This window comes from Martes martes (genome assembly GCF_963455335.1).
Source record: "Martes martes genome assembly, chromosome: 15".
Classification (NCBI taxonomy): Eukaryota; Metazoa; Chordata; class Mammalia; order Carnivora; family Mustelidae; genus Martes; species Martes martes.
The window spans coordinates 25413640-25428150 of record NC_137903.1 but is presented as its reverse complement, the minus strand read 5'-3'; the positions used below and the strand labels follow the sequence as shown (position 1 = coordinate 25428150).

The following is a 14511-nucleotide window of genomic DNA, read 5'->3' as shown; positions in this document are numbered from 1 at the left end:
TCACCAGAGTCCTAGAAGAGAAGAAAGAATGCAGCTTTAAGGTACTGAAGGAATAATGGCTGAAATTTCCCCAAATCTGGCAAAAGATAGAAAACCTACAGATTCAAGAAGCTGAGCAAATGTCCAACAGGGTGAGTCCAAGATACAGAGACAAACCTCTGAAGCCTGAAGACAAAGCAAGAGAGGAAGGACATATTACCTATGGAAGCAAGTCACGTGCAGATTTCTCACCAGAAAGCATGGAAGGAAGTGGCGCACTCTTCACGTGCTGAGAGAAAAAGAGCTGCCAACCCAAATTCTATTGTCAGCAAAAATATCCTTCAGGAGCTAAAAGGTAAATCAAGACCTTTGGCCAGATCCACCCTAAAAGGATGATTCAAAGAAGTTTTCTAAATGGAAAGGAAATGATAAAAGAAGGAATCTTAGAACATGAGGGAAAAAGAACTATGAAAAAAATAAAAATAAAGGTAAATAAGGTCAATTTTTTTCGCTCTAGTTTTGACATATGAACCAAAAATTGTAACACTGTCTTACGTGGGTCTCAATGTATACAGAGGAAATATTTAAGACAATTATATACAAAGGAGGGTAAATGGAAATTTTACCATTTCTACACTTCACCTGAACTGGTAGAATGTCAACACCAGGAGGCTATAGTAAGTTAGGTGTACACAATGTAGTATCTAGTAATCACTGAAAAGTTACACCAGCACCCTCAAAAATATTATACAGTTCCCTCTTATTCATGGGGGATACTAAGACCCCCCCAATGGACACCTGAAGCCACCAATAGTAACAAACGCCATGTAGACTGTGTTTTCGGGTACATAACATACCTATGAGAAAGTTTCATTTATAAGTTTGGCACAATAAGACAATCAAAGTTGTCTATGGTCTCTCTCCCTCACATTCTCTTCCTGTGCGCACTCCTGTGATGGTGTGAGATGATGGAGCGCCCATGTGAGGACATGAAGCACAGGGAACGACATGGGCACCGTGATGCAGCCTTAGGCCACTACTGCCCTTCTGACATGTCAGAATCATCGGCTGCCTAACTGTGGCTGATCACAGGTAACTGAAACCATGAAAAGGGAAACCACAGATAAGGGGGACTGCTGCAGATAAAGTGGAATTCTAAAAAATGTTCAAGAAACCCAAAGGAAGGCAGGGGGAAAAGTGAAAAACAGAATGGACAAAAATAAATAAATTTTTATAAAAATGAAAAAGAAAAAGAAACATAAGGGACAGAGAAACCCAAAACCAGTATTTACCCCAATTTTACAATGAAGAGGAGTTGTGGCCGAGGAACTCGGCTGGCAGTGTATCTCTGTGGTTAAGGACGCAGGCTCAAGAGTTAGGCTTATGCTGAAGCCTGGACATTCCCACCTTGTAGCTGTGTGATCCTGGGCAAGTTATAGCCCGTTCTGAGCTTTCATTTCCTCGCCTATAATACGGGAGCAATAATATTACCTACCCAGCAGAAGACTGTTGACAGAATTAAGATCAGTATATATAAAACTTCTATCCCAATACCTGACACATAATGACGGCTCAAAAAACATTAACAATTATTTGTATGAGAGACAAGATGAATGTTTGCCCAGACTTGGGATTCAGGGGCCAGAGAAAGGCAGGGGTAAAATAAGGAAGTGAATACAAAGGGATCAAGTTCAAGTCTGCATACCAAAGGACTCTGGTGCCTCTCTTCCACCAGCTCTAGAACACCTGCAGTCATGCTTAACCCTCAGAAAGGCAAATAGAAAGAAGATCCTTCTAGAGAATGAGAACCTAAAAAAAAAAAAGAGGCTTGAAGATTGCCCCCCCCCTTTTTTAAAGAGTATTTATTTGTCAGAGAGAGAGAGAGAGAAAGAGAGAGGACTCAAGCGAGCGCACGCACAAGCAGGGGGATAGGCAGGCAGAGGAAGCAGACTCCCTGCTGAGCTGGAAGCTGGACCTGGGACTTGATCCCAGGACCCTGGGATCATGACCTGAGCCAAAGGCAGACGTTTAACAGACTGAGCCACCCAGGTGTCCCTGAAGACGCCCTTCTGTTAAGATTCACAACAAAAAAGCCAGTGACCCACCCCATTTCAGTGAATGATAGGAGGGTAAGACAGTGGGCTAAAACTTGCAGGCAGTGTAACAGGATGTCCATGGATAATTTCTGAAATCAACAAATCAAGAAAAAGTAACATATACACGTTATCTAGAAATATGAAGATAAATACCAGAAAAAAACAGACAAAAAAATGAACGCACGCAGGGAACCAGACCATACTGGGAGTGAGGAGAAAAAGGGACAGCTTTCCTTGCTGTTCCTGTAAGCCCTACAGTGCAATCGGACCACAGAATAGAACGTTAGCTATCATTCCATTTTTTTAAAGATTTTATTTATTTAGGGGCGCCTGGGTGGCTCAGTCATTAAGCGTCTGCCTTCGGCTCAAGTTGCAATGCTGGGATCCTGGGATTGAGCCCCATATTGGGCTCCCTGCTCATCAGGAAGCCTGCTTCTCCCTCTCCCACTCCCCCTGCTTGTGTTCCCTCTCTGCTCTCTCTGTCATAAATAAATTCCTTAAAAAAAAAAAAATTTGAGAACAAGGAAGAAAGTGAGAGAGAGAGAGAGAGAACATGAGCAAGGGGGAGGGGCATAGGGAGAGTTAGGAGAGGGAGATGCAGACTTCCCGCCAAACGGGGAGCCCAATGTGGGGCTCCATCCCAGGGTACTGGGACTGTGACCCGAGCCGAAGGCAGACGCCCAGCCAACTTAGCCACCCAGGCCCCCCATTTTTTCTTTAAATCCTTTTGTACTATAATACCCTTTTCTCTTTTTCCCACAGTAAGCTTGTATTTCTGTTAAAATAGGAAGGACTCTAATTTTGAAAATGAAATTATAAACAAGTGAAAACTAAGAGGGGCTCTCCCACTGAAAAACACAATAATAATACAGCCAACAATTCCAAACTCCATAAGCAGGCACAAAATTAGAAGCCTGGGGAAAAACACAAACACAAAACCCAGAAACTAGGAGTATGGAGTAAAATGGCATTCAAGGTTCATGAATCACAGCACTTACCGTCTCGTAGGAAAGATACTCATAGGACAAGTATTTGTAGTAAAATAATAGGAGACACACAGCCATGATCTCAAACTTAAACCATTTCCCCCTAAGTTCTACATTAGTATCTTCATCCAAGCCAGAAGTCTGAGGATCATCCTAACTTTGGCACTTTGCTCAGACTCCTCATCTGACTACGACCAAGACTCTTACTTCTGTCCTCTCCTCTATCAGTACCACTTAGTCCCAGTCATGGGGCTGCTGAGCTCATCATCTCTAGCATCTCTGTACTTCCCATATCTTCCTTCTCTGTCTCCTTCAATCTCTTTAACACATGCTGTCCTAGAGATTTTTTTCTTAAATAAAAAGCTCATCATACCACTTTCTTTCCTAGTTACCTACAAGATGAAGTTCAAATTCATACTATGTACACAGCATCGTCCATGAGGATCTCAGCTTACTGGCTCTTGCCCTATCATATCTCCCACGCCACAATCCAGCTATCTTGAACTACCTGCAGTTCCCCATTTCTCATGCTTGTTTGAAGCTGATGTACCTTTGCCTGGGTAGCGTCCTTTGCTTGGAATACAAATGGCGAACACCTATAACTTACAAGTTTGAAGTTAGGTATTATCTTGCCTAGGAAGCCTTTCCTGACCACTGTTCTCCTCCAGGACATGGATTATCTCCTCCTCTGCACCTTCGCCTCCACTGAACCCCAAACACATTTCTTGCACGGGAACCATAAAGCTTCAGGATCTGTACCTGTTGCATAATTCATGCTCAGTGTTGTTGAATGAATGAATATGTAAGTGAAAAAGTTTATGCACAAAGACATTTACTAAAAACATGTAGCAGAGAAACTAGCAAAAAACTGTTAATAAATTATAATTTATCCATGAGAAGATATATAGCTGTAAACAAAAGTTTATAGAGGCTATGAAAGTAGGAAACTGTCCGGTGTTACCGAGGAAAAATAGCAAAATATAAAACAGAACATAGCACAATTATAAATCCTGCTCTTTAAAAGCCTTATGTAAAAACAGACTAAAATCTTTATGGCAGTAATTACTTGGGTGGTGGGACTATAGGAGATACTAGTACTTCTTTTCGCTTTGCTATATTTTTCATAATGTTCTAAATGATAATATATTATTTTATAATAAAAATAAATGCATTATTTTAACAGGTGGGAGTGGCTAATACTCTCATTTTGCATATTACAGACAAGTTTTGGCCAAAGCTAGTTCATTAGCAGCCAATCCTAGACTGGGATTCAGGCCTCCTCCCAATCCAGTGCTTTACAATATAGCTGCCATTTCCATTTGCACAAAAGGAAATAGGTTACAGCTTCATAAATCTAGATCTGATTGTGGGGCGCCTGGGTGGCTCAGTTGGTTGGACATCTTACCTTTTTTTTTTTTTAAGATTTTATTTATTTGGGAGAGAGACAGAGAGAGCATGAGAAGGGAGAAGGTCAGAGGGAGAAGCAGACTCCCCGTGGAGCTGGGAGCCTCATGTGGAACTCGATCCCGGAATTCCGGGATCATGACCTGAGCCGAAGGCAGTCACTTAACCAACTGAGCCACCCAGGCGCCCGACATCTTACTTTTGATTTCAGCTCAGGTCCTGATCTCGAGGTCGTGAGACTGAGCCCCACATGGGACTCCTGTTCAGTGTGGAGCCTGCTTGTCCTTCTCCCTCCCCCTCTGCTCTACCCCCAGCTTACTTGCACACACTTGCTCACTCCCTAAAAAAAATAATAAAATCTTAAAAAAAAAATTTAGATCTGATAAGATGATTTTTTTGGCCCAAGCTCATTTAAAAGAAGAGCTGCCCTAAAACAAAACTTTCCAAAGCAAACACAGTAGTCACAGAGAATAAGAAAGAGATCAATGGGAATTTATATTACACTAGAGTTTAGCTCAATCTATTTGATAGAAACTCTTAACTATGATTCAGTGAAGGAACAGACATGCCTGTGAGCACTAAGACTGCTGGAATTCAAGAACTTGGACAACGCTGAAGCAGATGACTTCCATGCCTCCCTCCTAATCAAGATTGCCCATTCTAAATGAAAGGTCAATATCACAAATGCTACTACAGCTGCAATCTGTAAGTATCTCATTTCAGCACTAAAATATTCTCAGACAGAACCCGACGCAGACCCACTACACTCAATGTCTCCCCGACAAAGGTGCTCCAAGGACGGCATTTTTTCAAGGTCTACAGATGCTATGAGAAATTGTACTACTAATGACTGAACACTTAAAACTCTAAGTTTTAAAATATCTAGTACAATGACATTGACAATTTCACAGTCACCATTCATCCCCCTAATTCAACTCATATTCAACATATTAATGTTAAAATTCCTTACCATAAAGAACAAACGGGATGGATGTGTGCACTAATTATTTTAGCAATGCCTCTTGTCAAGAAATCCCAGATGACGATTCGGCCATCGTTACAGCCAACTGCAAGCAGCGTGCCCCACCTGTTAAAGGTGCAAGTCAGGGCCATGCTGATACAATCCAAGGTTCCATCAGCTTCCTAAAAATTAAAACGAATACAAGAATATAGGCAATGCCATCCAGGTACCCAAATTATTTCTTAACGACTCTCTAACACCTATATGACAGCTCTCTTTAAATTATGACGCATGCCAAAAGAAACTCTATGTGTGTTCTTGTACCTATTAAACTAGCCAAAACAAGGAAGTAAGTGATAAACAGATGTGATAAATTCCATTCATTACCAGTATGACTTGGAACCCACTGTGCAGGAAAATTAGGCAAAATATAACAAGATTCACTGAAAAGAGTCATCCTACTGACCAATAATCAGTTCTTGGGATTTAGTCCAAGTAAAACAGTTTAAAACAAAACCCCTAGAACAACCTGTATGTGCAATATTAGGAAAGTCAAATACATTATTTTGTATTCGTAACAAGCCATTTAAAATAACCATAATGACTACACTGAAACACATTTCAAGTATTACAAAATATTCTTACATAAAAGTAAAGGAGAACATACATATTACTACTATGCAAAAACACTTATTGAAACTAGAAAAGCACGAAGGAAAAAAACCCTACATACAGGTGATAGTACTGATTGTGAAAAATCCTTCAAAGTATTGTTTTGAATTTACTGGGAAATGAACTGTGTAAAATTAAAACATTATGGTGAGATTTCCCACCAATATTGCCTATATATTTCCTCTATTCTCAAAATTAAACATTGAGTTCCTTATTATAGCAAAAGAGTATCATCATACTTAAAGCTTCTACTGTCAAAGAAAAATGGGGAGGAGGATCAAATAACATTTTCCACTCAAACACAAAAGACAGCAAGTTATCATACTCCTAAATTCACAGTAACATTATACTCTTAAAAAAAAAAAAAAAAAGACTATACTCTTACCTCTGGATAATTCTGCCCAAAGGACTCTGCAACAAAGCAAAGAAAGAGTTCATGGAGCATTTGCAACATAGCAGGAATCCTCCAGCTCACAAATGGTGGTCACAATGGTTTGTAAAGTGTGGATGGGAACTGCCTCTGGCTCAGGGACTCCAGGGGGGGTCACACCTATTTTCATTATCATACCAAGATGGCATCTGCCTCTTTACTCTCCTGTGTCCCACTCCTGAGGCCACAGCACCAGTGACATAACAGAGTGCATGCAAAAGTAGATGCAAGAATTCTACCAACCTCTACTTAGGCAAGCAGTAAGGGCAACTTGCAACTGTAAAGCAATGCTCTTCTCACTAATTTTGTTTTAGAAAAGTTATTTTTCATAAAAATGTTATTTATGTAAACAGGTAATGGGGTTATGTTGGTTATTTTGAATTACAAACTTTTAAGTATCTAATCTGTTAAACTATCTCAAGTCGGATGAACTCTCTAGAACCTTCATTAACAGCAGCCAACCAGCAGTGGCCATTTACCTTCCTAACAATGACATTTACATTGTCACATAATCTGGTAGTTGATTAAAGATGCAATTCTCTACTCTCTATATTAATTTCTTAAGCAAACGACATTTGGCAGCTAACACCCCTCGCATGTTTTTCCTGTCTGAAATGCAGTGTTCACACAAGTCACAAACATCTCGAGCTGCAGATGACAGGCAGGATGATACCGCCTGCTTCTCCGAAGTGTCCGGGTCAGCATGTACTTTTAACATTACCTAAGTATTTTATTACAGTGGTTTTTAAACTATACTGAGAACTACAGATCCATGAAAGTTGTTTCACACATAAGGCACCCAAATCAGATTTCACCTAAAAAAAGTCGTCTACTCCTTAAAAAAAGTCTGAAACCCAGTTTTATTAGACTGTCCTTTATAAAAATGTAATTAAAAATGAAAGAGCTGGAGCTCCTGGCTGGCTCAGTCGAAGAGCATGCAACTCCTGATCTTGGGATCATGGGTTTGAGCCCCAGGTTGGATTGTAGGGATTACTTAAACCAAAACCAAACCAAACCACAACAAAACAAAAACGGAGGAGGAAGAGATGAGGGGGAGGAGGGGAAGGAAGAGGAATAGGAAGAGGAAAGAAAAGTAAAACTACAGTAAGAACATGAAAACCAATTAAAAAAAAAAAAAAAAACAGCCCTACAATAAAGAACACTAGAAGGTGGAACTAAATGCAAATGTCCCCAAAAGGTAATTATCTTGATGTATTTAATGTGAACCAGATTTAAGGTGGCTGACTGCATTCACTTACGAAAGAATGAACTGAAATGCTGAAACCAGTAGAGAGGTGTTTTTTTTAAGAGATTTTATTTATTCATTTCAGAAGGAGAGAGCGTGCAAGTTTGGGGTGGCGGGAAGGGCAGAGAGAAGCAGGCCCCCAACCAAGCAGGGAGTCCCAGGTTCACGACCAGGGCAGAAGACAGATGCCCAACTGACTAAGCCACCCAGGCGCCCAGATCGAAAGGTTTTTGAAAGAAATTTTCTGAAGTTACTGAAGTAAGGCATGCAATACAGAAATGTGTAATCAACAAATGATTGTTTCCTCCCTGCAACGCACTCACCAAGGTAAAAGCTTCCATATAATTTCCATATGCTTATATAAGCAAATCTAGAAGCATATATTTGTATGAGCATTCATGTTTATAGTTGTGTTTTTTAAGTAAAACATTACATCTATAATGTGACTTGTTTCCTTAGCAATTTAGCTTATAAATCTTTCCAAATCAGTAAGACAGATCTATACATTCACATGGTTGAGGAAAAAACAAACAAACAAAAAGCATTTATCCAAAAATTAAAAACAAAACAAACAACAAACCACAACCTGAAAATACAAAGTACTGGGGAAGAAGCAGAGTACGACTGGCTGTGTTGCGATAAGGGAAAGCCACACAGAAGATTCTGAGTGAGTCCAGGATCCAGGGACCATTTTAATGTACGATCACCTCTCAACACAGACTACCCCTTGTATATCTAGTTTATGTTTCTAGGGTAGGCTTTTATTTTTTTGCGGATCATCCTAGTTAACAGAACTACAATAAGGTGTTTAAGGAGCACAAAGAAAAAGGGACACGTGAGAAAGACCAGGTTCATCTGGGGCGGTTCTGTTGGAGGACCAGAGCAAGACTGCGGTCAAGCAGGACTACAGGAACGCTAAGGCCCTTTTCTCAGAGAATGCTCAAGGTCGTCTTTATACTCTCCATCTTGCCACCATCTACCATTTTATGGGACAATTAGATTTCTTAGGTTTTAAATCCATACTGGGGGAAAAAAGATGCCCAAAGACGTGGCTGCCGAGGAGAAATAAAACCCTTGCCAGAGATTTGACTTCATAATATACTTGATACAAAAAACATGAGTGGCTTCTATAGCAAAACACGCATATCCAAAACTGATTACAGAAGAAAAATCCTTGACTGGATCAATGAGTAAAAAACACAATGAAAGGCTGTTAAAGACACACCACTGAAAGGGAGGAGGGGGGAGGGGAGCAGACCCATAAGGATTTTGTGAGCAGTTTCTCCTAGCCTCAAGCAGTAGAAAATTACTATATTATTCAAGCTATTCTGAGCAGAAAAAAAATACTAGTTTTTTTTTTTAATAAAGCCAACATAACTGACACCAAACCCTCAGAGACAATACAAAAAAGAAAAAACAAGAATTTTCTCAACACAAATGGGACACAATATTTCACCTCCACACTAGCAGACTTGCAAAGTAACCTCTAACAGTATATACAATTATAACCAAATTCGAACCACAAAGCTTCTGGAGAGTTTGCTATTGGACCATGTAAGAAGACATTGCAACAGAGCAGGAGAAACAAGGATGAAGGTCAAGGGCACTCCTAACAGTCACGGCAAGATGCACTCTAATGTACATCCTGAATCAAGAATGTTTACACAACAGCCACACGATCCTATCTGTAGATACTGAAAACACATTTGCTAAAACTCCATAATCACTTCTAATAAAAGGAATAGAGAACTACAATAAATGATAAAATCTACCAAAAACACAATTATCATTCCAAAAGGTGAAATATTAAAACCATTTCAATTAATATCAGCAACTAGGAAGGGATATATCATTAATAGTTAATACCATATAAGAAAGGAAATAACTGGTTTAATCATTGAATATAAGGAGATAAAACTATTTCTCTTTTGTTGTCACTGAATACCACGAAAACACAAGAGACTCTAATAAGAAAACTATTTAAATTAATAAGAAAATAGGGAAGGGGCTTTTGGCTGGCTCAGTCAGAAGAGTGAGCAACCCCTGGTCTCAGGGTCATGAGTTCCACCCCCAAGTTGGGTGCAGAGTTTACTTAAAAATAAACAAACTTGGGGCGCCTGGGTGGCTCAGTGGGTTAAAGCCTCTGCCTTCGGCTCAGGTCATGATCCCAGCGTCCTGGGATCGAGCCCCGCATCGGGCTCTCTGCTCAGCAGGGAGCCTGCTTCCTCCCTTCTCTCTCTGCCTGCCTCTCTGCCTACTTGTGATTTCTGTCTGTCAAATAAATAAATAAAATCTTTAAAAAAAAAAAAAACAAGAAAATAGGGTAAGGTGGCCTACTACAAGAAAAATATTCAAACATTAATAGATTTTCTTTACATTAGCAATTAGTATCCAAAAATGGAAATACAAGGAAAAATTCCACTCATGATGGCTACAAACATATAAAATATTTAAGGAACAGGTCATAAGGTAATAAGGAAGACACAAGACATGTACGAAGAAAACTATAAAATCTTAAGTAAGGCCATAAAACCTAAATAAATGAAAAGACAATCTACATGTTGGGATGGGAAAACTTAACGGCTTTCCCTAAAAATTAATAAATGTTACATAATTCCAGATGGAATAAAGACAAATGTGAAAAAAAAATTCTAAATGTACTGTAAGGTTGCTAATATATGATAAAGGTGGCATTTCAATTTAGTGGAGGATTTATTTAACATATAGGGAATGACAAGGGTCCATATGGAAGAAGGAAAAAGTAATTCCTCTCATATTACGTATCAATTCCAGGTAAATTAATGTTTTTTTTTTAAAGGTTTGTTTTTTTTTTTTAAAGATTTATTTATTTATTTATTTGTCAGAGAGAGAGAGAGAGAGAGGAGCGAGAGTGAGCACAAGCAGACAGAGTGGCAGGCAGAGGGAGAAGCAGGCTCCCTGCCGAGCAAGGAGCCCGATGTGGGACTCGATCCCAGGACGCTGGGATCATGACCTGAGCCGAAGGCAGCTGCTTAACCAACTGAGCCACCCAGGCGTCCCTAAATTAATGTTTTTAAAGAACAAGAATCTTAGAAGAAAATCTAGGAGACTACATGTATTATCTAGGGTAGGGAAGACCTTAACCAAGTGAGGAACACCAAAAGAAAAGAGAAACAGGTTTGATTAAATAAAAATTTAACATTTTGCATGGCAAAGTTCCCATAAACAATCAAGATTTAGAAACAAACTTTAGGGGGACCTGGGTGGCTCAGTGGGTTAAGCCTCTGCCTTCGGCTCAGGTCATGATCTCAGGGTCCTGGGATGGAGCCCCACATCGGGCTCTCTGCACAGCGGGGAGCCTGCTTCCTCCTCTCTCTCTCTCTGCCTGCCTCTCTGTCTACATGTGATCTCTGTCTGTCAAAAATAAATAAACTCTTTAAAAAAAAAAAAAAGAAACAAACTTTCAAGGCAGATGACTGATAGGAGTTGATACCTGTATTACAAAGCAACTTTATACATCAGTAAGAAAAAACAACCCAAAAGACAAAAAGAACATAAATAAAAATGAGATGCCACTTTCATCCATCAAACAGGTAAATTTAGGGGCACCTGGGTGGCTCAGTCAGTTAAGCATCTCCCTTGGGCTCAGGTCATGATCCCAGGGACCTGGGACTGAGCCCCACATCAGGGTCCCTGCTCAGCAGAGGGTCTGCTTCTCCCTTTCTCTCTCCCTCTGCCTCTCCCCCTGCTTGCACTCATGCTCTCTCTCTCAAATAAATAAATACAATCTTAAAAAACAAACAACAACAACAACAAAAACAGGAAAATTTAGCGAGAGAACACGTGGGGGTGGAGGAGAGGGCACAGGGACATTTTTACACATCACCTGTAAAAAATGGGAATTACTACAGCCTTCTGAAAAACGGATCTGAGAGCACCCATTAAAAGCAAAACATAGGGGTGCCTGGGTGGCTCAGTCGTTGAGCGTTTGGCTTCATTCAGCTCAGGTCATGATCCCAGGGTCCTGGGATTGAGCCCCACATCAGGCCCCCTGCTTGGCTGGAAGCCTGCTTTTCCCTCTCCCACTCCCCCTGCTTCTGTTCCTTCTCTCGCTGTGTCTCTGTCAAACAAATAAAAGCTTAAAAAAAAAAAAAAAAGTAGACCATATAGAGTCCTTACCTCAGCGATCCTACAACTGGAAATCTAATCTCCATAGATGTAAACACAACAGTGGGACAGAAGTACGAATATTTCAAGTATTGTTCTTGGTGGCCAAAAAACAAACAAAACCTACCCAAACTGGAAACAAGGTAAATGTCCATTAATAGTGGAACAGATGAATAAATTACATTGTATTCTAATACAAAAGTACTAATAAATTATGCTAATTCTCTTAGAGAAATTTGCATTGGTGTTACTAAGTAGGAAAAAAGGCAAACACAAAGTGTGTATTATATAATTTCATTTTTTATTATCATGTGTGTGCACCCATGCACTCACACATATATATAAGCACAGAGAAAAATATGGAAGGAAATACATGGGATTATCAACAAAAAGGAGGCGGCAAGGGAAAAAAAAGATCACTTTTTTTCAAAACACATGGGAATTTTACTGTTGAAATTATACATCGTGTTGTATCTACATGAATGCGTTAAATCCATCAGATCTAGCATTTCCCGAGGGGTACGAACAGTATCCTACAGTGTTAACTGAAGAAGGCAAGTTTCAAATAATGTGCATAAAAAGGTTCTATTTCTGTAAAAAAGTGAAAACAAAGCCCAAATAAATTTGTTTAAATGTTTGTGCGAGCAAGGATTAAGCTATAGAACAAGAAACTCTAGAAAGTTACCATTTGGGGAAGGGGAGAAAGACAGTTTTTCTGTATGCGTGTTTGAACTATTTCCACTGCTGTGATAAACACGTGCTGTATTTGTTCATTTGAAAAGCAGGAGATTAAAGAACCACAATGCGCCTTCCAGACTTACACTCACACTGGCTCTTCACTTCTCTGAAGTGCTCAAACCTGCACTTACCATTAGCAGCTACCGCTTACCGAATGCTTACGTGTCCAACTCTGCACTAAGGTCTTTTATATATTCCCTTTCAGTCCTCTCAATTCGTGATTAAGTGACCACTGCTGGCACCCGCTACACCTCAAGACCTGACCTTTACTGCCCACCTGCTTGTACTCACCAACCCTCGTCCCACATTTTTGCTCAAGCTCTTCCTTCCCATTCATCTCTTCACTCGGGCAAATGGAAACTGAAACCCTCACATGACAGGGTCCAGACCACTTTGAGCATAACCCTTGCCTGGCGCCTATGCAGCCGGACTGTGGAGTGACCTCCAACTACCTTTACCTCATTAGAATACTAAATCTCCGCCCAAGGAGGAGCACAGGCCTCATTTCCATAACAATGTCTGTACAACAGGTTTCCTTAAGGGAGCACAGGTGGCCTTATGCTCACCTCTACACGCAAGGACAAGGCTTCCCAACTAAATATTCATCCAAAAACCCTAAGTAGAAGGAACCCATTCACGCTTGCTCAGAGAATAAATGGTTTTGGAAGTTATTCCCCATGATCTCCTTATTTGCTTCAAATAAAGTTTACTTTGAGCACCAGCTCCACGTGGTGCATTTGTAACTCACCAAGGAGCGAACTCTGTTGGTTCAGTGACACTATTACATTCCATTTCACAGTTAAATCACTTCCCAAATGCACCCAGTTAAAACCTGGAACAACCGGAACCTGACCCAGAAACCACACTCTTAACTGTAACTACACGGAACAGCCTCTAGAATCTTGCCTGAATTTGACCTTGAGGTTATTAATCTCTCATCTATAAAACACAACACGATCCCCCTTTTTCAAAGTCAAAATGTGCCCATCTGCTTTCCTTCTGTACATCTTCCCTTCTCTCCCCACATCTCAAAGATCACCACCAATTACTCCCTCACGGCCCCGGAATTTAACCAAGAGAAGTGAGCTCAGTGGCCTACCGAAAATTCTACCTACTGAGGATTTTTCTTAGCAACAACCAGTGTTCACTTTATTTGTTCCCAAAAAACCATCCCTTTCCCCAGAGAAGACAAAAGAAAAATTGGAAGTTAAGCTTCCCGCCTCCCTTTGCCAATAAAGCCCACAGGAAGCACATGAAAGTTCTCTGCTGAGTGCTGAATGAATAACTGTGGTATTACACCATCCAGCCCAACCAAGCGGGAAACTTTTTTAGTCTTCACTCTCCACATAGTGTCCCAAAGCCTTCCCAGTCGCCTCACTTTTACAGTCGTGGCCTTCCACCACATTCGTCTTCCTGCCACTGTTCTTCAAAGCCTGTGCCCCCCTCAGACCTTCCCTTCGGCTAAGTGCCCTTGTTTTGCAGCCGCCTTTTCGGAATCTGAGTTTACAATGCTTCCGGCCCAGCCACACCAGCTCCCTCAGGGCCCTCCTCCTTTCCGTCCTGTGAAGATCCTTTCTCCAAACTGCCCTTCAGCTTTCCAGCCCCTTCCAGCCTTCTCCCTCTAGGTCTCCTGACATGGACTACGCTCTGTTCTCCACACTGCTGAACACCCACCTCCTTAAAGACCTGATTATCACCAGCTCTAAAGCTGCACGGACCTCTTCTCCCAATGGCCCTATTATTTTCGATTCCAACCCATTCCCCTCTGCTGTAATGGTTAGGAGCAGAGTAGCAATTTCCATTCTGTTTCCTCAATCTAACAAGCGAGGACACAGGCAAGGGCATCCTTCCAG

General features: G+C 40.7%; 1 protein-coding gene across 2 annotated transcripts in view; it reads right to left on the bottom strand.

Annotated features, from left to right (window-relative positions):
* RBBP5 (RB binding protein 5, histone lysine methyltransferase complex subunit) overlaps window positions 1-14511 on the bottom strand; it is a 36904-nt gene that overhangs the window by 18018 nt on the left and 4375 nt on the right. For both annotated transcript variants that reach the window (XM_080824182.1, XM_080824183.1), the window contains exons 2-3: window positions 6484-6509; window positions 5436-5608 (exon numbers count right to left, since the gene is read on the bottom strand). In XM_080824182.1, the coding sequence (XP_080680308.1) occupies window positions 5436-5608; window positions 6484-6509 (199 nt within the window). The remainder of the gene's footprint in view (window positions 1-5435; window positions 5609-6483; window positions 6510-14511) is intronic.